We start from the raw sequence: 26070 nt of genomic DNA, 5'->3' as shown, positions 1-26070 counted from the left end.
TGACTATTTGCAGAACAGAGTGTTATTCCAACCACATTTAACATCTAAACACATTCAGCACGCAGTGAGGCCTCCCAGGCTGACTAACCACACAGCTCACTTCAGCATCAGCAACTCCTCCCTGCTAACGCCAACCCTGTTCAGAAGGGGACCAGCCCACTTTCAGACAGCACACAGAGTGCCTACAGGTCCTGAGCTCAGGGAGAATTCCCTGTTCTACACGCAGACCTATCAGCAACTCCAAACACCAACTCAAGACTCAAGAGAGCAAAGCAGCACAGCTAAGGCTCAATGAAAGACACACACAGCTCAAAGGACGACTCTCTGTAAACTATAAGAGCAACTCAGCATAGCACAAGAAAGCATGACCCCATATCACAGCTCCAGCGGCTTGGTTACCTTTTGTCAGACAGCAGCAGCTGCAGTCAGCACCACTGCAAGCAAAGAGGATGAAAACAGACCCAAATCCTGGCACACATCTGCCCAAAAGACCTACAGCTATTTGGAACGCCCTTCGTTCCCTCCGCTTGGCTGGAGCAGGAATAGGGGGGATGAGATTCCCATGTGCAGCTGGAGCAGGAGGCTGGGAGGGCAGATGAACTCCTGCAGTTCTTTCCCTATAGCTCGAGGTACAGAGAAGCAAACAGGAATCCGGATGTTTTGTCAGAAGGAGTGAAGTATTAATCTCATTTTCTAAACAAAGCAGACAACCTGGCACTCAAAGCAGCTTACCACTTTGCACCTCTGTACAAGGATTAGCAGAGCGCTGTAATTATAATGCCCAATTTGATTTATTAGAGGCTGCTAGGAAAGGATGACAATTCTGTTGAATTGTGAAAAGAAGTGATGAGAGTAGAAGGAAAGCTGCAAATTGATCAGTAATTTCTAAGCAATGTCTCAATATAATTAGCATTAATTACAGTAAGCTTTTCAAATTAGTTATAAAGCTATGTTTAATAACCCTGAGATGCAAAAATCACCCCCAACTTCCAGAAAACTCTGTATTACAGCCAATTTGTCTAGACAGTTTGGCAGGAAATGCCAGAATGTTAGGTGTGAAGCTGCGGTTATTAAAAATATATTGAAGTTGCCTATATCATTTGCATAATTAGTTTGCACCAAGAATACCTTCGTTTGTCTACCTTGGATGTTGCTGCTACTTCCAGCAGCCTTATAGGCCTGAAAACCTGCCTGGTTTCCACAACTATATCAGTTAGCATAATATGAGCTATTTCCAAAAGCTTCATTTGCAATAAAAGACCAATTCAAAGTGTGAATTGTTTGAAGAGGTGCAGTGTATTAAGGAGTGAATCATCACAGGTTTTATTTTATACTCTTTGTGCAAACTCCTCCTTCTTTTGGGGGTTTGATACTTAAAACCACCAGGAGAACAAAAAAATAAAGGTTAAGCCATGGATGAAAGTGAGATGAACTCAGGGACTCGTGAATGAGGCAGCCAATGTCTGGTCTTGCTGCCCATGGCAGCCCAATGCTTTGAAGGCAATCAAGAGCTAATGACCTCCTGCAATGCTCCGGGTCTCCACACTCACACCCAGCTGCACCCACATGGCAGTCTGTAGGGTTCCTCCAGGAACAAGCACTGGAACAGCAGCTAGCTTTATCTGCACTTTGCAAGGGCTGACAGACCACTGCTGGGGCTTCTTCACGTGAATAAGAAGACCTGACACAACAGCTTCACAAGGCAGAGACCAGAGAAACTAATGAAGTATACCATCATAATCCCAGTCTAAGAAGCAGCTAGAAATACCATAAAGCATAATTGCTTCTAAATATTTGGTATCAGACCCGGGGCCTTCTGGAAAAATGCGTGTTTACCACTTCTGGTTTTTGATGCCAAGAAAGGATCTTAGTTGCACGCTTTAGTTTCACTGAAAGATTGAGCATCTATTTACCCCTATAAAAAGTAATTTTAATTTGCACAGGCTGTATATTTGTGCACAAAGCCATTGCACCTGTAACTACAGGGGGGAACTGAAACCCAATCACTTGACTACTAGCAATAGCAAACAAGAAACTTGATCTATTTCAGCTATATATACAGAGGCAATTATAAAAACAAAACATTTGGTACCACTTTGGGGAGCTAAAAAGAAAATAAACCCGGCAAGTATTTTACTGGAAGTGCCAGGTTACATGATTTGCTACCTGCTTCCAAGCAGAAAAGTAGTAACATATCAACATCAGTGATTTGCAGTAAATTATTTCCATTATTTTTCTTTAAATTAAAATGAAGAATCCTGAATTTAATGAGAACAATCAGCCATGAGAAGAGTGAGGTCATAAGCTGACCCACAGAGCTTCTAATGTAAAACATAATGTGCCCTTTTGAACAAGCATCCTACAATGGAATCAAAAGAGACTGGAAGGGTGGAGAAGTTACACAGAGGGTTGTGTAAGATGACCTTATTGATCCTTTCGGATCCTAAAACACTGAAAGCCTTTGGAAAGAAAATACTTCCAATAATATGGTGAACTCAATCTTCCGTTGTTCGGCACAATATCACAGAGCAGAAGGTGCACCTGGGTTAAACAGCTCTTTTTTCTGCACTGTGAAGAATTCAAAATAGGGTGGGTGTTTCTTTTTGTTGCCATAGTATATTTTTCAGCTTGGAACAGATGCTGGAGGTTCAAATACACCAGTCTTCCCACCAGCCACCATTTGGTGCTGTGCTAATGGACACATGGGAAGGTGTCCACAACTGATGGCTGCTGTGCCATGTGTATTTCAAACTGATGGACAAGCACTGAGTCACCAGCAGATCTCCAGGCTGAGCACTAAGCAGCCCACAGAGCCTCTCCTTTGCTGCTGCCTTGGTTGGTACACACTGGTCTGATGGATGTTAATAGACTCATCATCCCTAGTATCACAACTCTGAATGAATTAATGCTCTCCCACACTTTAGAAGGGCACAAAGACTCCCCAAAGCACAAGTTCCTCCAAACTGATTTCTAACTTCTGAAATACTCGGATATTCCCTCCTCCTCAGCGTACTCCTTTAGGGACACGTGAACTTAACACATGAGATGGAGACGACCACATCTGCAGCTCCCAGGAGCACGTTCACAAAGTAGGACTACTCAAAGGAGACAGCCTGAGAGCCACAAACTCACCATGCAAATTAACACACTTTCTCTAAGGATACAATGGAGCTCTGCTCCTTCCTTCCTACATCACTCAGAACACCTGGTCTTCCATTTCAGTTTAAGAAACCTGCTTGCAACACCGACTATTCCCTCTTTCCAGCAATCTTGTGAGAGATACTGTTTTCAGCAGCATGGTTACATTAACACCCCAGCCCAGGAGCAGGGCAGTACCTCAATGGCCAACACTGCCACGCAGTCACTTCAGATGAGAAATATCTCCCCTACCTGTTTGGTTAACTTCAGCGGGAGTTTCTTCTTCACGCGTTCTTTGCCTCTTTCTGCCTCTCTCTCTGAGCTCCCCGCATCGTTATTATGGCCATTTTCACTTGGCTCAGCAGACACGCAGTTTTCAGATTCTCTAGGTTTCTTGCCTGGGTGCCTCTCCCATTTTTCCTTCCGCTCCTGAGGCTTTAGTGACATGTCCTTCTGTAAAGGCAAAAGAATACAGCAAGCCCTTTAGATTCTTTAGGACTACTTTTAAGCATTTACAACGTTACATAAAAACACAGACAAGACAGCGCGCTCTTTCCAGAGATGACTTAAGATGAATGATTAGGCATGCACAATGCAAACAGTAATTTTAGATTAGATTAGGACCAGCACTCTGCAGGCTATGTGTTTGATTAATTTCAGAGATGCTGGAACTGGTTATGAAAATGAGTTTGCTTCAGATTAATTCGGGAACCATATGTCAGCAGCACCTAAACAAATCAGCATCCTGAAGAAAACCATTTAACTCCATTCATCTGAACAGAGATAGGTTTTACTGTTTTGTCTGATCTCAGAAAGGAACATATCAGATCCTTCCCCCCCCTCCCCCCCCCCCCTTGGGCCTGATGGTCTCTGGTTCAGAGCAGCACTCACATGGGGAAATGCACTTTGAAAGCCAACACGCATTCAATAAGTGAGTCGAGATCAATGAAATCTGCACAAATCACAGTGGCCAAATACCTCCAAGCATTTCGTGTCTGCCACAAATCAGAGTCGCAGCGTACAGGCTAAACACAAGCTGAGAGCTGTTCTGCCACGTCACAGTGACTAACGCTGGGAGGGCACAGTGACTAATGCTGGGAGGTGAGGTCAGAAAAGGGCATCCCTGTCGCTGTCCCTGGCATCCTAGAGAACTGAAAGCATAACCCTGCAGGCAACGGATCGAGTCCTCCCTCCAACACACAGTACTGAAAGAGCGTAAGAAACAACACAGCAAATCACTGCGGCAGTAGTACATTACAGCCAGTTATGTTTTTTCCCTATGCTTTAACCGCTTAAACATCAAATTAAGCTTTCTGGAAGACCTTGATGACTCTCTATTGAGGCCAGTTAATGTTTTTATGCAACCTAACTGTATCAGATTAAGGAACACCTCAAAAGGCACTGCTAACCATGCCAACCTGAGCCAGAGGAATACCTCTAAATGCCCCGTCCCACACTGTTGCCTTAGTCACATCAGCAGCATTTGTATCTCGTATGAACAGAGCACAAGGCACAACTCGCACACCTCACTGCTGTGGAAGAGCAATGTGGAATCCCCCCAGACCCTGCACAGAGGTCCCCTGTGGGGCTGCCAAGCTCCTCTTACACACTGCAAGAAAAACAAAGAAAGGAAAACCTCCCACCTCCACCCCCAAATGAAAACAAGTAGCGCTGCCTCAGAACAACAATACAGCTCAGCTTGCCAAATCCATAACTAGCGAAAGAGCAAAGAAAAGGATTATCTGGCATTATTCACTGCAAATGATGAAATGAAGAATACAAATTAGTGTTTAGTTGCTCACTTTGGTTTCTAGCTTTGAGATAACACTACAGCAGCAGTTTGATGCTGCTTAAAGAAGGTCACGTCATCCTTTTTGCTATGAAGCAGCAGAGATAGAAATCAAAATGCTAAGCTTTAGTAACTAATCAGAAACCAGTGCAATGGAAATGACATCTGCTAACTGATACTTGGCAAAACACTAGAAACAGAAATCACCAAAAGCGTGTGCTTCTTGATAAAGCCAGCTGCAACGTGACAGTGAGCTCAGAGATGCTGCATGGGAGGACACAGGCACCACTGGGGGAGAAAGGAGCAGTGCTAAGGGAATGCCACCACCTGAAGGCACCAGGAATGACAGCATTGAGGCTCTACCAGGCTTCACATGGGGACCGGAGCCCTGGAATGCCTTAATGAGAACCTTCCCTCTGTGCCACCCACAGCACATGCTTCTTCACCACTATTTTGTCCCGAGCTAAAGGTGTGCGCTGCACCTGTACAGTGAAGCTGGTGATGTCCTCCATCACAAGGACTACTCCTTCCCAAAAGGCCCATTCCTCCTGCCTGCCTACACAGCTGCACTCTCCAAAGACACTCAGTGTGCAGGTCTCAGCTGATAAATAAAGCTACGAATAATGTGGGTGCACAGCCGTGGGTTTGGAACAAGGTTGTCCTCAGCCCTGAAACGCCACGGCAAGCAATTTCTGCACAGTGGTGTCCATGTCATCTGTTTGATCAGGAAGCAAGCAGCAGCCCTCGGGGAGCCCTCTGGCTGCAGCCACCCCGCGTGCCTGCAGTGCACAGCTCCAGCTCTGCCCTAATCCTCCCAGCCTGCACAGCTCATGAAGAGCAAGGAGAGCACAGGGGGAGGTCTGGATCCTATGTGCCTTCCAGAGAGGAGCGCTTCAAGGACCTGAAATAAGTGCAAAACCACACAGCTAGAAGAAAAACCTCAAGCGTGCTGCTCTGGGATGCAGAGGACAAGAATAACTCCTAGCACTGCTGAAACAGCTTGCCTCAGCCCTCCAGCACCAGGTAGATTGCAGCCCTAGTGAGAAACCAAGCCGGTCACAATCCCTGTCCCCAGGGCCTGCCCGACACTGCACAGCTCAGAGCAGCAGCCAAGGCCTGGTGGTGACACTGCACTGCTGCCAGATTGCCTCTGCTGACTTCAAAAGATTATACAGACTGATTTCCCAGCAGTGGAAAAGCCTCCAGCTCCTCTCTCACAAGGCTGCTCATTCCAGCACTTATTCCTTAAACTGGAGAACATAAAACATCCCACTTCCATACAATGGAAATAGAAGGGAACTGCTGTCCCTAAAACTGATCCTGCTTGTCCCGCTTCTGCCTCCCCCTGCTCTCAGCAGAAGAGCAGCAGGAAGGCCCCAAGGACCTGAGCACCATCTATCCTTACATTACCTTTATCCTGCAATTAGCAGGAGGTTTTCTCAAACACCACAGGGAGTGATGCTGGCTCAGAGATGAGCTGAAACAGATTTTCTTTTAATTAGGTTAATTTTTAAATATTCCTATTGACCTCATAACCAGTTTATAGAACGGTAACGCAGAAGGCAGTTCTGACTTGATTCTCTGGTGCCTTCTGAGCAGAAAAAGCACTGTGCAGAACCTGCCATGACCTCTGCCATGAGATACCTGCTGTTCGTTTTGTTACACAGAGGTAACACAAGAGACAGTAATTCAGAAGGAAAGATAACGTTGGAGATTCATATCAGAGAGTGAGGAAAGAAATGAACTTTAGAGAGAAACGACTCTGAGACCAGCACAGAAGGGGAGCAGCCAACAGGCAAACAGTGCAGTGAGCGAGGAGCAAATGGAAATGTAGGATGGGAAGAAGCAGTCACTGCCACAGAGGAACACTGAGCTGATGGAAATGGCACTGATTGAGGGGATAAGGCAGAAGTCACAAGCAGTGCTTTTCGCTGAGGGGAAGATCACACCGTTCCTGTAACTCAGCACATGCTTATTTGTTTTACTTTCCTGCCTCTTGGCCCCCCACAAGCTTCACTAAAGCACAACCCAAAGCCTTTCAGCCTGTGCCACTAAAGCTTTTCTTTTTACTTCTATCATTTTTAAGACAAAAAAAAAGTCTTGGCTGGAAGTAACTCTCTTGCTTTGACCCCGCATTCAAGGAACACAATCAATATCAATTAAAATGATTGCAAATGAAATCCTTGCTTGTTTAACCTCAGACTGCAATTCTCCTTTCCTAGCTGACATATTGCAGATGAGTTTGGGGCCTGCTTTTTAAAATGCATCACACTTGCTCTGACCCTGTCAAGCGCTGAGCTCCAGAGTAAGATGGCTTTTTGACAAGCCAGCTTTGGAAATGTTAAGACATTTGAAGCTGCCACCGGTTTCCAGGTTTATGATACACAATTCAACTTTAAAATAAAAGCGTGTGAACCAATAAACTCAGTGTAATTGAAACAGCCAAATTTATTAGCAGAGGCTGCACTTCTGTCACCTGCAGAGAGCCGAGCTGCAGGGACTGCCCAGTGAGAACTCACTGCTGTCCTGTGGGAACAGAGCCCTTTGCTGTGAGGCCGGGCAGGCTCCAAGCAGTGCTGCCTTGGGCACACATTACCCCCAGGCAGTGCCACCAAAACATGCAAGAGGGAACGTCAGTGCCACTCTGCTTTAAATGCATTTCACCCACAGTCCTTTTACAGAGCTCTGGCCTCTCTTTTTTCTTGCAGAACATTGTTTAACAACAATGTAGGGGACAATAAAAGTAAGAAGGCATGCAGCAAATGTCTTATGTAAGCAGTCAAGTAAACCTGCCTCAGTGTGAGCACACAACTGTCTGCATTTTTGGTAAAAACCTTTCTCCAGCATCATCTGCCAGGAGACAATTCAAGCACTGGCACCATTTTGCCACTCGGCAGCTCCCCAGGAAGCAAGCTGCTGCTTTGCTCCTTCCTCCAATCCCTTCTCTGGAGCCTGTGGGTGCCTCCCTGCAGAGAATTGCACACATCTTCCTCACTACCTGCTAACAGACAGACTGCACAGCTATTAAAACTCCCACAGGTGCTTGCTGTCCATCAGAGAGGAAATGATCCCATTTCAAGCCATCAGTATTTCCTCCGGTGATGGCAGTAAATGCCCGCCGAGCGCTTGCAGAATTACTGTCAGTAGAAAGTGTGTCAGAGAGCAAGGGAGCTTAAATGATGGAGGGGGAGCTGGGGCACCATTTGCAGGTAGATGAAATGAGGCGTAGTGTGGGCCCAGCCTGCGGGAGCACTGCAAGCACTGCAAGGCCAGCCTGCCCGGTGCACACAGCACTGCTGCGTTTGTACTGAAGCTGCTTTCAGCTGGGGCTGCCCACTCGGTTTATGCAGCACGTGAAGGATTCGGAAAAGAGCTCATGCTTATCTGGCAGCACCCAATTCAGCTCATTTCAGCTGCACTGCAAGTAGGAACGCTATGGAGCAATTGCAGGGGGAAGCGCCGCTCCTGCAGACTGCAGCCACCTGGTTGAACATCCAGGCAGGGCAGCATTGGGATGGCAGCAGCTCTGCAGTTTTAAAGAAAGCCAACCTGGGGATATCGCTCCCAGCTTCCCAAAGCTATCCGTCAAGCAGCAAGGTCAGGTGTGCAACCCAGGTGCAGCGTTTTGGGGAACACTCAGTGGCACCGCTGGGCCCACACCGCTGCCAGGCAGTAATCAGAAGCTTGTTTAAAGAGCACCACATAAACACTTAATCTGAATTAATTCCCCCTTTCCCTGGATTACTGAAACAGGCACCGTATCAAATTCCAGCCTCTCCCTCTGGATGACAGAATCAGGACTCGAGGCAGCCGCTCCTCGCTGACACCAGATGTGGTTTTTCATCACTCATTTCCAGCCGTTCAGGAAGGCAGCACTACCCCAGCTCCAGCATTGAGCTGCCACAGGAAAAGGCATCCGGGATCTATCAGCACAGACTAGTATAGAAGCTGGACACATTGCCAGTACCAATTTTCAGCTAAACTAGTCAGAAAAAACAAGAAATGACCACTGAGAAAAAGGTACCTCTGACCTATCTGATGGACAGGGGTGCTAGAAAGTCTGGCTCTCTAAAATCAAGCTAAAATATCAACTATTTCAATATTTCACCTCCTGCAGAGCAGGGAGCTGGGCAGCAGAAATGCCAGCACTGCTCCTCTCTGGCTGCACCTGGGTGCCATCTCCCCGTGCCCAGCAAAGCAGAGCAATGAGCATCCCTGGCTGTGGCTCAGCCTGCGCTGCAGATGGACACCGCTTGCACAAAGCCAACACATGCTGCTCTGAGGGTGATGAACGCTCCTCCGTAGGGGTGAATCTGCAGAAGAAAATGCAGCCATATCTGGAATCCCCCGTGCCACATGAGGAATTAATTCATCTTCAAACACTATGACACCAGAGGCATTTTTACCAGTGCTGCAGTTACCCTCAGTGGTAGGCAACAATCTGCAGTTGAGCTGCCATGAGGTCTAGCACGCGCATTAAATAATTAGTCCTCTGGTAGTTTCTTTTGGCTGGGAAACAAATGAGAAGAAATACAAATGATCCAACAACAAGGACTACACGGAAGCCAGCCATCTCGAGAAACAGCTGCCCGTGGTGTATCACTCCAACCTAATGGGAAATCTCTGAGTGAGGTGACTTCTAGCATGAGAGAAATGCCGCGCTGAATGTCTAAATATCACACATGCTAATAGGAAGTCCAGCACTGTGCATCTGTGCCGCTCTCACCATCCTCCATCTTCCCCAAACACATCACTGGAGAAGTGCTTTCTTGCAGCAGAGATCTGCAGCTGTCAGTCTGGCCAGCAGCACTGCTCTCCTGCGCCGAGCAGCTGAGCACACCACGTGCCCGAGAGCAGCTAATCTATAACTGGTTCGCTAGAACAAACAATCAGCAACCAAATGTTTCCATGTATCCTCAGGGCTTCAGAGAACAGTTCAAATATTCCGATATCTGTGTCAGGAGCGGGGCGCTCGTTTATATCCTAGGCAATCACTGAGAAAAGGGAAACGCGCAGTAGAGCAACGGGCAATTTTGATGTATTGTATCTGATAAAACATTTTGCAGTCGGAGAGCTCAAAGGTCATTAATAGATTTTCATATGTTTACAGACAGCAGCAATTTCAAGCTCTGTAATTTTAAAACTGCATGTCAGTCTCTCAACTTCCAGCTGTTATTTCAACATTAGATAATGAACACAATGCAAAGGTTATACAACCACTTGAACCAGCTTGTGCTGGAGAACCAGCCAGACAAATCATTATTAAATTCTAATTACACATATATTATTTTACAACTCTTATTAGAATAGCAAGACAAATCCTCCCTTTATCAAAAGATCAACAGTCTAGAAGAAGAGGCCAGGAAAGTTATTCTATTAACATGGCTGAGCTGCTTTTCTCTCTTGTGCCATTGCCACTGACTTGTGAGTCACACAAACAAAGCAGCACCTGGTTACCACTGCACTGCTTGGTGCCCAGCATACGTACTGCTGCTCCAGCTAAGCCAGCTCTGCTCTCGCCCATTGCTTCATTCTCAGAGCCAGAAACCTCTGCTGCCCCCCAATGCCCCTATTTTACAGGATGAGGAATGAACAAGTGCAAAACAACTTGCCCCAAACCAACCAGAAGGTCCCCTGCTAAATTTTGGGGGAGAACCTACTTGTTCCAGGTCTTGACCACACTGTGGTCCAGGAGAACCAACAGCCAAAGGACAGAAACCTCCTCCTGACACCACAAAGGGCTCAATCCTGCAGGAGGTGTCAGACCTTTTCTCAGACACACACCGTGCAAATAGAGATATTTGCTGCAAAGGAAGACAACAGGTGGAATCTGTCCAGCTTTGACCTTGCAACCTTTTGAGTGTCCTAGATAAAAATCAGCTTGAGAGCAGTGTAGAAAACATGCTCAATACATTAAGTCCAGCTGTTTGTTACTAAAAGAGTAGATCTGGCAGCTCTCCTCAGCTTCTGAAAGCTGACACACAGCCTGGCCTTGCTGAGGCACTGCTCTGGATGGCACCCAAAGCCAGTGCCATCTGGCCAGCACGCCTGGGCACAGAGGGGCATGAGAGGCTCCTGGCTGCCAGATGTGATGACATCAGTACAGCAGTTCAGGCGTTCCAGCTCTGCATCCTGCGAGTGCCACTGCATTAAATGACTGCAGGGCACCATGGGCTGAGAGCTGCTTGTACACGAGAGTCAGGTAAACACTTATTTTGTTTGTAGAAACCATCACCAATGCCACAAAAATAAACAAAATGATTTTTCTGCTGTAGAGTCAAAGCAGAACGTATCACATTCCTGCTCAAGAGCTAATCCCTACAGTCAGAACTCTGATTTTTCCACCTCTGTTTTTACATTCACTCTTGCATGACGCTCTCCCAGCAGTCAAAACCAACATGTTATTCTATGGCTTACAGCTTCTTAAAGCTTGGCCTCCCAGCTATGGCACAGGCCACCCCTTTCTCCCCTCCTGCTACCAGGATGCAGGACATAGACTCTTCAAATTCAGTTTCTAGCACTTAAGTGATGATTTAGCATTAAGAAAATGAGAACAGCTCAGTAAGAGTACGGCTAGCCAGTTGTCAGACAGCAAGTGGGATGTCTCAGAAGGCAGCTAACATCGTATTCTGCGTTCACCTATCTGGTTCTGTTCAGATGTTAACTCCATTGAGATACAGACTCTGAGTCACAGAGGTGGAAAAGAGGGAACATCAACTCAGTTTATGTCAACTCAAAAAGCAAAGATCACTGAAGAAGCCGACAAAACAGCTACTGCAGTTTAAAACATACCCACCTGACAACCCTGTCTTTTCCCTAAAGGTTAGCATGCCAAAGTCAGAAGACAAGGGAAGGCGTGTTAGCCTGGTACAATCACACTATGGAACCAACAGGAAAGCCCATTCAACACCAAAAGCCCAGCTGCATCAAGGCAGGGGGACTTAAAATTTGTAGCTGTCATATAGGAGGAAAGCATCCCCAGGAATCTGATCAAAGGCTTCCCAAATCATCCAGTTTCAGATTTGAAGACACCGAGGTTGAAATCTAAACAGATCTCTAATTAAATGAGTTCAAAGAGATCTCTCAGCTCTCCGTGCCCCCGGGTCTTCTCATTGATTTGGGTCCCACACCCACATACCTCCCATGCAGTTAATGCCTTATTTGTGGCATACTGAAGAGCTGCATCAGAAATCCAAGGGAAACACAAGGAAATGTCAATACATGAACAGAGGGAATTTCTCCTCCCCAGATAGCCAAAATTTCAGAGTCACAGAGGCAGGACACATCCTTGAAGACAACAAGCAAGGTGTCTCAGAGCTACAGGCTGCACGGTCATCACATCTCCTCCAAGATGCCACCAGGAAAACCGTTTATCCTTGTTTCCAGATCCCTTACATGCTCATCATGAAAACAGTGTGTGCATGTTAAAACACTGGACGTTCATTAGGTACCAGTCCCAATTATTCCTGTTACAGACCACAAGGAAATGGCAATTATCTTTTTGTTGAACTACAGCAGTTCGGGTGTACAAATAAATGAGCCAACACACAGTCAGCAAAGAGGAACAAGCTCTTATGCAAATGGTCTTACACTTCATAGGTCAAACTTCAATGAGTCGGGATCTTTGGAATCTTACACCAAGACCAGAACAAAGGGTTAAATGGAGTTTGATGAGAATTAAGGTGCTAATTGCCCCATCCTGCTTCAGGCCACAGAGTGCCTTCAGCGTGGCTGGGACTGACCTGGGAGAAGGGGAACTGTAAAAGACACCCAAAGCCTCTTCTCCCCACAGCACACCAAAACAAAAATAGTTAAGAAATCAATTAGCATTTTAAGAGATGTGGGGCGTCTATGGGTGAAAAAACAGCACTAAGCCCTATTCCAGACTTGCACTTCCACGAGTCAGTAGATAGCAGGTTATAACTGCTGCACATTGCTCAGGCTCAGCTGCATGTGTGATCTCCTGACAAATTCAGCTCACAAGACAAGCACAAGGTCCAACCTGCTGTAAAGCAGCCTTTCCTGCCTGCTTTAATTGCAGCAGCAATGTACCTCGGTAAGAGCAGCATTTTACAACTGCGTTATCAATGAGACAGCAGTTCCCAGGACCCAGTTTGATGTGGAGTTTCTGAAGAACCACCGGTCCTTCCGGGCACTCCCCTTCTCTCATACCTTCCCCTCAGCTGTCCTTCCCAACTGGCAGGGTTACAAACATTTTGGAGGTTTGGGAAGCACAGTGTTTAACATTTTATAGAAACATCTGCCAGCAGAGCTGCTAAACGCTCTGCTAAGAGAGACAGAGATGTTTATTTAGACATGCTGCTGACGTTTCCTGCTGCATTTTGTTCCTCAGGCATATGTAGTCCTTCCAAACGATTTAGCGAGTGCCGTGGAAGCACAGCTCCCAGAAAAGCACGTCTAAAAGTACAGAGATTGAAATTACAGACTGTCACAGGAGCTATCTCACCAAAGCTCCTGCCAGGCTCCGGGCAGAACAAGCACCTGCAGAATGGCAGGACATACAGTGTCTGAGGAGCAGCAGCACTGGAAAGGCACAAAGCAGCAGTGTGGGGCTCTATGGGGGCAGCTTCAGCAGTGGCTGCAGTGGTGCAGGTAATGCTGGCAGCCCCTGCAGGGCTGCAAAGCTCAGGGCCTTTGTTTGAGCCGGCCGCTGCAGAAGCCTTCCTGAGAGATGAGGCAAAACAGGCAGGAAAATGGGTGCATGCTTCTGGGGCATGCAGCAGTCACACAGATGCACTGGGTGCTACAGTACCGGCTGGGTTACCCACAGAGCAATGTGAACCTCAGCAGCGCATGATACAGAGTTGTGTCCTTAATGCTCTGCATCTGTGATCTCTGTCGGGTTTAACTACAGCAGCCAGCTGAGCTATCATCCGCTCCTCCTGCCCTTCTGCTGCAATTTACCGCTCCGAGTACAGCTGACAGAACAGAGCTTATCCAGCCCGCAGCCCCTGCGGTTCATAACCTGATGGATTACTGTAAACTATAAATTGATCGCAGTTAAATCACCTTCAGCTGCTGCAAAATCCCATCAATCTGCATCCCTAAGCCTCTCTGCCTTTGTTTCTTCACTGTTAAAAAATATAGGGTAACCCATTACTAAGTTAAAAAGCACTGCATCGCGCTGCATTGTTTTCAGACATGGTGTGAAAGTACTCAAAGGAAGAGTGTGATTTATCCCACCCAAAGGAGAACTGGCCCATATCAACCAGCACTGAACAACCCAACATGGCCTGAAGAGAAAGGGGGGTCCCAAACTCCACTGTGTGCTTCTGCCATTTGATCCCCAAAAGCAAAGGACAGCACTTCAACAACAGATCATAAATCTGTGTATACAGAAAAGATTAATGCAGCTTGTTGGTTACTGAGATGAAGGATACATAAAAACACAAAAGGAGAACTGTGAATTGAAGCTAACCACACAAAAACTCAAGGGTTTATTAAGGGCTATAGACTTGAACCAAGCAAACAAACTGCCCGTGTGTAGCAGAGGAAATCATCTGCTTTGGTTGAATGTACCCAGTGTGGATTTCCCTCCCCTCCCCAAAGAATGCCTTTGCAGAAGCAGCTGCTTTACCTCATATCTGGGTCTAGAAAACTGAAACAGGATTTCACTGCTCTAAGAGTCTTGTAACCTTGTCACAGGGGAACTAATGGATCTTTGCCTGTAAAGCGTGGTCCTGCACAGCAGTGGGTGTGCCACAGACTGCTTTCTCCTTTATGTGCATGCATTAAGTTATTTGTGTAAATAGGCATGCTGGTTACCCCCATCTGGTTTCCACTGGGAAGCACTTTAAGTGTGAAGACAATAGAAGACAAAAAACTGGTTTATGGTGAAAAATGTGTTTTTGCTACTACTTGAATTTTCTTTCACTTGAGCCTGTTTTAATAACAGTAAAAAACTGCAGACATTTGGGTAAAGTACACTATTCCAATTAAAAAAAGAAAGGGTGCTGCTATCTCTCTCTGCATGCTCATAATTACTCTGAAAGTAGTTTCTCAGGACTCTTCTGAAGGGTCGAGAGGTTTAATTCCTGATAAAGGTCAAATCATCTCATTCAGAAATGATGATGAAGCTCCATCAGAGTCTGACTGAAAAAGGTCACCAAATCCAAATTCTCTCACATTCCTTAAATAAACTCATATGCCTTTGCTCAAGCACTGAGGATATTTAAGGACACTGCAGCGAAACGTATGTACTTATTTCCAGTTGCTCTTACCAGGGATAGCTCGCATGAAGCAGATATACATCTGAATAAGAACCTTCTATCAGTGCAGCTTCTTCCAAGCACCTCTTGTTTAGGGAAGGAGGGTGTACTGATGAAAGGAGCAGACCCCAAAGCTCACCCAGTGCATCCTGCACTGCTGCTGGTACAGCCCCGGCACCTCTGGGACAGCCAGCTCAGTGTCTGGCTTGGACAGACATGGAAACAAAAAGATCCCTTTGTGCCCGAACAGAGGCTCTCTCATGTGGCAAAGCTCATGAGCTAAAGAGCAGAAATACAATACTATATACAAAAGGCAAGGTTGCACCAACACCATTACAGACTCGTGATGAGAGACTGTGACTCCTTCCAGAGCAAACTGTAACCACAGCCCCCTAACAACAGTTCAATTTCTCTTCTATTTCCTCTCTTTAACTTTATTTAATTTCTGGCAAACTTACTGCTTATAAAGACAAGTAACCAAGACTTGGTCAGACCTTCATCCAGACAGACAGATTTCCCTACAAGCCCTATTAAAAGACACACTCTAATTCAGCCTTCACTTGAGGAAGGTCCCTCCTTTACACCATCTCTGTAACCTGGACAAAAATCCCCTATGAATTAAAACCAAACTCATTTCCTCTTCCGCTTTGGGCCAAGATTTGAATCAAGGTCACGGGAGGCAAAAAAGACTGCAGCATAATAAATCACTACCAGCCCCCTGTTTGCCTTACTTGCATATTTGTACACTTAATTTAAAACCCAGGTATGCACAACATTAAGAAGCTTCAGATTATAACTCAAGAGGCAATAGCGACTGGTCACTTTGAAGGTCAATGAATGGAATCATTTCTAACACTTCTATTCATCAGTGCATCTGTTACAAAAAACAACCCTGAAATTAATTCAAAGTCATTGAATCACAGCAACCCTGATTCACCTCTCAGCTGTGTAACACAAAGCTTCTGTACTCCCAGGACTTAAACACCTTGAAATCCCTGAGTCAGAGTTAACACCCTTCGGTTTCACTAACCGGACTAGTAATTCCACTTAGAAAATAGTTACAGATACATTTGACATCTATAGATACAATGTTAATGGCAGTGAGGGCACAGTAACCACCAGCCCTCACTGTTCGGCAGCACTTCGAATGGCACTATTGCCTTGTACACACAGCTCACCCCTTTCATTTAGAGGTTCTCATGGAAAACTGCATCAAACATGGTTGGATTTCTAAGTTAGTAGCAAAGTCAAAAACAGAATCACAGTTCTCAATGATCCCAGCGTTAAGCTTTGTTTCCTGGTGCTACGTCTTTCATAATGTGAACTCATCCAATAGCCACATCCTCAGGACAGGGGAGCGCTGCCTGCAAGGGAACACACCTCCCCAACTGTTCGCCTGGAGGAAGCCACCAGGGCCAATCAAATGTGTAAAATACTGCCTTGAGGATCCAAGAATAGGCCCCATCCCTGGAACAGACACTTCCCATGGAAGATGGCAGCAGCGATACGCTCCATGCGACAAGGTGGCAAAGGAAAAATCAAATATCGGCACAGGCCGGAGCTCTCCTTGAGATCTCAGTGATTCCCAAGCTGTCAGCAGTGAGGCTGCTGCTGTCACTTCCCCACTCGCTCACTCTCCCCATCAGACACTGATAGCACGCCTGTCACAGCCGCAGCGCTGCCGGAGTCAGGGATGACAAATCGCAGGGAAGACGTGTCAACACAATCAACTGGCCTGAAGACAGACAGCTGGTGCGCGAATTCCACCACAGACAATATCGCCTGTGAAATCACTCCAAGGCATTTTTAGCAATCGTGAGCTCTCAACAACAGCTCTGACTGCTAAAAATAGCCTGCCGAAGGCTTGCTCCAGCATTAACGGCAGCGCTGGCTAAATTTGAGTCATGACCCCACTCGGTGACATATAAGCAAAACAAGCACGAGCCTCAAAGCGGCAGCTATACATGCTTAGAGCTCCAGCAGTGTTAATGCACCTATATTGCAGAGCTTTCTCCACCACGCTAATGTCAGTTACCGCAGTATTCCCCTGAAACACTCCACCTGGAGCCAGGCAGCTGAGAAGCAAAGGCTCAGATAACTCAGCAGTACAAATACACATCCCTGTACTTCAACACAAACCTTCCTCTCGGCGAACAAAAGGGACCCAATGCATCAAACGTGCTAAATGTCTCCATCTCTCACATTTCAAAAGCTCCTACTGAGCATCCATCAGCTCGCAGAATGGAACTGCAACAGCCCAGAAAATAGAGCAAACCCGGCTTCCCTGGTGGTTTTGGCTCTTGAAAAGTAGCATGACAGAAAGAGATCCACTTCCCCTCAGCACACAACTGACCACAGAAATGCACTTTCCCCAGCGAGAGCAGCAGCAGCACCTGCAAGTTTCGGCTGCTTTGAGATCTCTGAGAGCAAAGCAGAAAACCAGGGAGGGCAGGAGGCACTCTCACATTCAGACAACGAGCACTGGCTGTTCAAGAGCAAACAAGGACAGAATTCATCTCCAGAGCATTTTTTTGCTCCAAACTCTTCATTGCAGGTGCGCTACCAAAGCAACACGGAGCACCAGACCTGCCTGAATTAATCCCAGACTGGAGCACAGCCTCTTGTTTAGAAAGGTTCGATTTGGAGATATCAAGAGATGGAGTCATCACAATCCATGATAAACTGCTCCAGTAGTTAATTATTCATCCTGGTCAAGTTCTGTACCTTATCTCTAGCTCAAACATATCACTGCTGCGGCCTCCCAGCCACTGGATCTAGTTACAGGTTTGACTGCCAGAAGGAAGAACCCTCCCTTATCACCTTGCTCTCCCCTATGCAGGCTGCTATAAACTGTAACCATGCCATCCCTCCACCTCTTCCGATAAAGCAGACAGAGCTCCGGGAGCCCTTCCCTGCAAGACCAATTTTCCCCTTCTCCAATAATCTTCACAACACTTTCCTGAAGCCAATCCAACTTACCAGACTCCCTGACCAGCAGGTACCAGGGCATGGCACCCGACTTACACTCGTGCCAATGCCAAATGCAGGGCTGTGTCACCTCCTTAGTTGTGCTGAGCATTTCCTTTGCTGTGTGTTCAAGGATTACACGGTCAGTCTCAGACACAGCTGGGCTCCCATGCAATGGCTGCCTATCCTGACACCCACACCCCTTTCAGGGTAAAGGCCCTTTCTTAGGGGACAGCTACCCCTCTGTCATCAACTTGCACATGGAGGGCCCTCACTTTGTGCCTAGTGCAGGGCACTTTATTGCATCAGAACATACCGTTCGTGAAGCAATCCCAGTCACTCCAGTTCTGTTCCTTATCTCGCACTCCACCTAATCTGTGCGTTATCTGAGGACTTTGAGTAATGGTTTTATATTTTTTTTTCCCCTGGGTCACTGATTAAAAGAAGTTAAATAGTGCTGTGCCAAGGACCCAGTACAAACATACCTCCTGAAAGCTGGTTCTTTCTTGCCTGCCCTATTTTGAAACCTTCCAGCCGGACAGCTTAGAATTCAGTTCTCATGTTGCTTCTATTAAATATCTGCGTTAGCAAAATAATAAAGCTGGGACAAAACCACTCGACTTCAAAATATATTGAACCAAATATTTGGGGCTTTCACAGCTGACTGCAGGAGATGTCAGAAAAATACAGCTACCAACTACCACGCCATTAGCAAATAGCTTCAAGATCATTTTAAGCATCCAAGGGCCCACATGCAGCCACCTGCTTTGCTGCCTTCACTGCAGAGACTCTCCAGGCAGGGAGGGAGAGCTCCAGCCCCAGAAGGAGCCAGACAGAACAGCCACAGCCAACACTGTATTTCTGCAAGCCCTGCCACACAACCTGGGACCTGCTCCTGCCTGACAGTGAAAGCACGGGGCCTTCCAGCAGTGCTCCTGGGTAGGCAGGAGCTCTCCTTTTCCCTTCAGCTCCAGCATCAGCACTCCTACAGCATTTGATTTGACTCATCCCTGCAAAAGGCATTTTTTTTAGTATCTTCATGAGACAACCAACCATAAAAGTGATATAAATGAACTGTCCTGATGCCTGCCCATGTTTTTAGCCACATCAGTGCAAAGCCTTTATCTTGTCTAGCAAAAGTTGGCAAGTCAAATGCAACTTAGATGCTTAAGACTGTACAGACTTCTGCCAGTCAAGAAGCCAAAGCATCAAATCACTTCAAGTGGAGGCACATTCTCTCCCATACCCGTTTCCTACTTCAAGGCAAACAATAAACGTGCTTCAATTCCCTGCTGCCTTTGCCCAGGTATCTCCCTGGAACTCTGCTGGAATACAGACTACTATTACCACAGTGTTTTCAAAGTCTCCCTTTCATCTGCATCCTCTTGCTGCCTCCAAGCCCTCTCACCTTGTACTACTTATTCCATTAGTATCTACACAATAAATCTGAACATACACCGTGCAGTGGAGGCAGCACCATTACACACATGCCATGGGGAATATCCACGAATAGAAAATCTTCTCTGAAGAAAAGCAAGGGGAAAGAACAGCAAAAGCGTACCAAGTACAGCTCAGCCAAGAAATACAATCTTTTCAGATTTCAGAAGAGAACTGGAATGGCCATAAATACTTGGCTAATTAGGACTTCAATGGGATCTGGGCTCATCACCCCTTTAAACTGCTAAAAAACAAACTCCTCTGAAAGTCAATAGTGCCAAAATCTTCAAGAATTTTGTATCTGCTCAGCTTATACAAACCCCAGACATTCTTCCGATCATCCATTCCCTTCGCTCATAAATATTTATCTAGTTGGAGCCAAGTGCATAAATGAACCTTCCATCCCGCTTATGGCTGCTCTCCCTTTAATCCTTAATCCCTTTGCACTATCTTTCTTGTCTCTAACCTGCAGAGGACTCTGACTGTTTGCATTTAATTCTTCTTACACATGGCCTGGAGCACAAATGGCTTGTCAGGTTAAAGATAAAGCAAACATGTACGGCCACCAGTAGAGTAACCAGCCTTTCAGATAGCAGAGAACCCGCAGCCAAGGCAGGCTGGGTAATGGAGGAACCAGTGAGTGCTTTGGCTGGGATCTCCACAACCAGCAAACACAGGGACTTTTCCAAGACAAACTTCTTGCCCCTTGTTCATACATAGTAACTCTGAAGATGGTTCCGTTCTCCTCTTTGTAATCAAATGCAGCAACTTCAGGGATGGCACGGCCAAAGATGAGAGATTACATCTCAGCTGCTAACCAGAACAAGACTGCTAACTGCAAGTTTGATACCTGATCCCAAGGGCTTGGTAATGTGAGACTTGAAGTCATCATGACAGAAGGGCCCAGAAAGACTTTAATCTGTGAGCACAGAAAGTTAGAAGGAGGCAGCACAGGCATCTGGGTTTGGGGAAGGCCAGCAGAACAAAAAGATGAGCATGTGCCAGAGTCAAAAGCTTTAGTCCCTAAGCAAGTCCCACCTTCCTCCCAGCTCCACACTGCCAGACACACAACACAGTCTCACGCTTCTCCGGAGCTGTGCAAGTCAGTTCTCAACATTAGACCAAAGGCGCAAATGAAATCACAACGTTCCATTTTCTTCACTAGAAAGCTCCTATATCTCTCATTACTGCTGAGGACTGCCCAAAGCAGCTCGCTGCTGCCAAGACCAGGAGTGGCCAAGTCCCTGCTTAGGGACTTAGAGATCATGGATTTTATAATGTGTGTTTCTTTCTGCTCTTTCCAATCAATGTGTTATTACTGCTTCTTTAGAACAGAAAAATTTAAAGTTTTGGAAAATGTATCTAAGCATGCAACTGTATCATCTGGCAGATGAAGCATCTGACTGCAAGGATAACATTACATAAATCACTGCAGTGAGCCTGCCCAAGCACAATGTTTCCATCCTACCTCTACCCTGAGATGTCAGATTGCTGAAAAACCCACCTGATTTTGACACGAGTTGGAAAACATTTATCCTCACTTCTTACTAAAATCCTCCCTCAAATTCCATCCCCACCCCCATTTTGGCCACAACAGCAACAAAGCAAAACACAAAGGGGGAAGAGAGCAATCAAAAGAGAATAAGTGAAACCTCTCAAACTGCAGCAGATCCTGGCACCAAATAAAGAGTTTGGATGGACAACCGTGCCGTATTTGCAAACAATGTCCCCACAATCACATGAGAGCTCTCAAATGGAGATTTGGAGTAAATGTATGCTGTCGATTCTTTGATGCAATTAACATTGTTTGTCTCAGCATCAGTAAAAACAGGCTTTTGCCTGCTAGCAAAATTTTTGGCTACACACACTATTGTTTACTTGAATGAAAGGCTAAAGAGCTAACTGAAGCTGTTTTCATTGCAAAAAATAGCACAGAAGAGCATCAGGTCAGGAGCAAACCTTGTTAGTTAGTGCATCCAAAGCACATCCCTAAAAAAAGCAGGGGGAAAGCCCTCGGAAAACCAAACCTGGACTGTTTGCTTCCAACATTTCTCAAGCTCTTTCCATGAAGCACACCGCTGCCATCCCAATTCTACCTAAAAAAGTCTTTTTTAAAGCCTCATGAAAACATACCAGTGCATCTGCATCCGTTATCCTACAGTTATGTGATTTCTTGAAAACCTTTAGAATAAAGAAATGCTTAAAAATACCTCATTTTGACACACACACTTCATACTGCTATGGGAAGACTAAGCTGTGATCACCTGCTAGCAGGTAGGGAGAAAGGTGATGCACAGAGCGAGTGAGGCAAGGCTCCAGGGAGCCCTGCAACCTGACAAATCCGTGTGGCAGCAGGAGGGGGTCTGCTGCTCTGAGTGCTGAACAAATGCACTGCGTGCTGCTGGAGGTGACCCAAATACTCTAGCATTTGGGGGAAGACCCAGTGCGGGAGACAGCCCGGATCAATAGGGTTTCTTCTTTTTCAACACAATATTTAAAGTTACCCGTAACAACTTCAGAAAACGGAGGAGTATCCAAACCCCATAATAAGCCCTGACCTCACACGATTCAGCAGCTGCTAAATCCTCCAATATTCTCCAACACAAAGCACGAGCTGTGCTCCATCCCTCACGCCCCGGCTGGCAGACTGCACAGCGTGCCAAGTTCAGGCATGCTCTCAAGAACTACAGAGAAAGTGGTTGGGGGGTTTTGTTTGGTTTAGTTTGTTTGTTTGCCCGGTTCTTTTTCAGATAGAAAACACACCTGCAATAACCCACCGAGCATCCTCTCATCAGCACTTCATTCCAGGCAGAATCAACCCGAGCAGCCGCCGGGTCACAGCACAACGCGCCTGCTGCTTTCACCGCTCCGCCAAAGAGCTTATTGAAACTTCCCAAAGCAGAGCACACAAAGGTCCCAAGACGCCGCCTGCCCACAGGAGCAGCCAGTCCTTACATGTTTAAGCAGGCGCTTTCCTCTCCATGCCTCCACCAGCTGCTTTCATTTAGATGCAGGTCACATTCACACAGACTGGAAAGCATCGCAAACGCGTACAAATTGCTAACGTGGGAACTCGGGTCCTTGAAGCTCACGCACCGCGCCCAATGAGCAGTCCATCATTTCTCCATTCAGTCTTTAAGTACCAATACTGGTATTAACTAACAGATACCTTCCTTTTCCTTTAGTACAGGTTCCTGAGACCTAAAATAACTTGGCTACAGATTTTATTTATTTTGGACAGGTCGACAAAACCATTAAATGGCCATAAACTACAAAAGTTCATTGGTCAGAGACATGAATTTTCTCGTCAACCCACCTATCATCCTTAATGCAACGCCTGCAGCAGTGCAGGAGTAGGGGAAGGAAACACAGGAGAGAGCATGGCTTGGAATTGGTTTCCAGTGGCGGATCAGGGAGAGCACAGGCAGCAGCAGAGAAACATATGTTTGAACCCAAGCCAAAAATCTGGCTTCCTTAAGAAGTGTAGGATGACAAGCCTCTTGTAGCAATAATAGTAGGCTGGAAAGTGGGGGTGGAAAAATTCCCTCTGCTCACGCAGAAGGCAAATTCTCTAATATCTACCTACCAGCATTTAATTTGGAACAGCTGGCGATTGGAGAAAGCCACCAAGATGACCCACTGAAGACAGCAATGGGCTCAATGCTGCTTTATGCTGTGACAGCATCGTCTGCTCACTCACCACTGCTGACATGCTTTGGAAAAGGGCAACTAATACCTCGGTGTCAAAAGCATAAAGTACTTTGCAGGACACACACCTATACATTACTTGGCTGGGAGCTGAAAAAATCTCCATGCCTTTGCTATCTTACATTAACATTTCCTTGGAACCCAGCACATGAAAATTGATAGTAAGTAAAAGTTAATTACAGTGTTTATGTCAAAAAGCAAAAAGGGCAGAAAGATGACTTTTAATTTGGGTCTTCACTAAGCTCAGCTTCTTCTAACAACAGAGAATCCCAGAGAATAGCATTTCTCCTATCAGCAGGACTGACAAGCTGTTCTGCTCTAGCTGCTGTTCACAGCAGATAATAGCACAAGCCTAGTGCTGAAAATATTGCTATGATAGCAGTCCCTCTGTTGCCACCCACAGAAACTCTGCGAGCACCTTGGCTCTAGAAATCAGCACAGAGAGAACCCAAAATATCCCAGGCAAACAGCTACAGAACAGAGCATAGAAGAATGCCACAATGAAATGCTGATGTTTCAAACAGCAGAAATGGCGGTTCCCCATTTACAGAGGGCCAACATCATCTTCAAGGAAGAGTTCCCAGCCTAGACCTGCTGAAGGCAGAGTGCTCTGCTCTGCCTCTGTATGCCATCCTCCTCCTTGAAACAGATCATACAGATTAACAGCCTTGTGCCATTTGATGAAAAGCTACTCCAGAAACTGGCTTGTATGGCTGCTCATGCAGCAGCAGATGACATATTTGTGGAGTACAAGTGAGCAGAAAGACATCTGCTTGCTTGATTTCAGTAGGTACAGACGTACAAGCAGCTCATTCTGCAGGACACGCTCGCTTTCTCTGCTTGAGCGTGTGCTGCAGGAGCTGGCTGCCCGTCTCAGCTGGCTGCATCCAATCCCTCTCCTCTTTGCATATCAAAGGGTGAATGAGGAGGATTGCAGTGATGTACAGGGGCTGCTGCCCAAGGGTTCCAAGATGCTCCTTCGCACCTGCACACAGCTTATAAGCATCAGCTCAGCCACCACAACTGAATAAGAATATATTCTGTATTTTTTAGCTGCTCGCTGGCTTTTGTTCCATTCCCACATTCACCAAGTATTTCAAGGGATTTCAGAGCAAAAAAAAAGTCACGTTTCCTTTTTAAGATAAATTAGTGGATTACAGCCACCCCTCCCATAAGGCATTCAGCTACAGCTGTTGAGGATCAGTGTGACGGGGGGGCAGAGCTCTGCTCTGTGCACGGAAGGCTCGGTGCAGGGGGGCTGGCTCATCTGCTGGGGGGGCCCCGCTGCCTGTGGGCAGCATGATCTGCCTCAAGTAGGAAGATGTGCTTTGTTGGAGAGGAACAAGGCTGCAGCCCTATCATGACACACTGCTGTTCCATGCTGGCTAAAGAGCGAGTGGAGCCAATGGCTTCTGCTGCTCAGGCTCTCTGGAGAGGTCCTGTTTTCATGTCAGCACTCATGAAAGCAAACTAGCAAATGCAGAGATATGCAAGATTGATGTTATTTCTTGGCTGCAAAGCTGCATGTAAAGTGTCAGCACTTGCTTTTCCAGGTTGCTTAAAACAAAAAGCAATAGATAAAAAGGAAGTCTAAGCGTATTTCTGCTTGGTCTTGATGAGGATACGTGTAGAATGAGAGCAGGGCTAAGCCTGACATTGGCATTTCTCTATCTAAAAGGCTGACCAGATCGAAGCTGAAAAATTAAGTCTTCATGAAGATGCTTTTCCCAAACTTAGCAATTCCTACTACTTCTCAAATGAGAGCAGCTTTGATAAAGAGAACACTATTCTATGTTCCTCATAGAAACAGCTGCTGCCAAGAATTAAAAGAAACCTTCTCTCTCAAACTAAAACTCTCCAGGTTCTTCGGTGTTTGTCCAAGACCTGAAGGGACTGCAAAGAGAACGTGGATGAGAGGTAAGTCATCTCCATTATATTAGAAGAGTTTTTTCTTTAGTTTTTCCTGACAAGAAGGAAATAGCTGTGGGCCCAACATACACCTCAATTGCTTCTTGGAGAGTCCACCTGCCTGAGATCACCGCAAGGCAAAGCTAATTTACTCCTGTTCTGGTACGGTTTTATTTTTAGTGACAAGCATTTCATCTCAATCTCAGCTTGCAAAGATAATGTGCATGCTCTACTGCGGAATAATCCACAGGTATCAGCATCCCTAAATACACAGAAAAGATGGATTACCCACTAGGATAAAATAATATACACAAGCCCCTAAATACACATGTACACTGTAATACATGTTTTAAATAGGTTGATTGTGAAGTTCAATGATAACACTCATGCTAAAAAGTTTCAAAAGACATCTTTCCGTGGAGCCATTACCACTGTGCAAATAATCACTTCAAATAAATGCTCTGAACTCCCACAAAGGGCTCTTCTTTGGTCAGCAGAAAAGGAACAGAGGAAATAATGCACATATAAGAAAGAAACAGTATTAAGGGTTCAGCTACAAATCGTAACAAAAGTACTTGCACAAGAGGGAATTATTTAGCTCCTAACACAGACTATTCTGTGTTCCTTTGCTTTTGTCCAGACATCTTGGAAAGAAAATAACCTGCTGGATTAATAAACTAATGAGTCACCATCTTTGCAAACTGTAGCATCTCACCACCTTACGATACATCTGCTGCCCTACAACACACACAGACTTGATTTTCTTAATCAACTTTCCACCTCGCCAGCCTCGGCAATAACCCCAGGTCCAGATGGAAAGGGCTGTGACCCAAGTGGGAGGGCACAACCCCACCAGCACCCATAAGTGCTGTGGCCAAGAAGGCTGGGAAGGCA

At 46.1% G+C, this 26070-nt stretch overlaps 1 protein-coding gene across 17 annotated transcripts in view; it reads right to left on the bottom strand.

Moving 5' to 3' along the window:
• FBRSL1 (fibrosin like 1) overlaps positions 1 to 26070 on the bottom strand; it is a 397085-nt gene that overhangs the window by 288133 nt on the left and 82882 nt on the right. For all 17 annotated transcript variants that reach the window (XM_072350966.1, XM_072350967.1, XM_072350977.1 and 14 more), the window contains exon 2: positions 3391 to 3591. In XM_072350966.1, coding sequence (XP_072207067.1) covers positions 3391 to 3591 — 201 coding nt within the window. The remainder of the gene's footprint in view (positions 1 to 3390; positions 3592 to 26070) is intronic.

Source organism: Excalfactoria chinensis, chromosome 16 (assembly GCF_039878825.1).
Source record: "Excalfactoria chinensis isolate bCotChi1 chromosome 16, bCotChi1.hap2, whole genome shotgun sequence".
Classification (NCBI taxonomy): domain Eukaryota; kingdom Metazoa; phylum Chordata; class Aves; order Galliformes; family Phasianidae; genus Excalfactoria; species Excalfactoria chinensis.
This window is presented reverse-complemented; position numbering and strand designations above follow the sequence as displayed.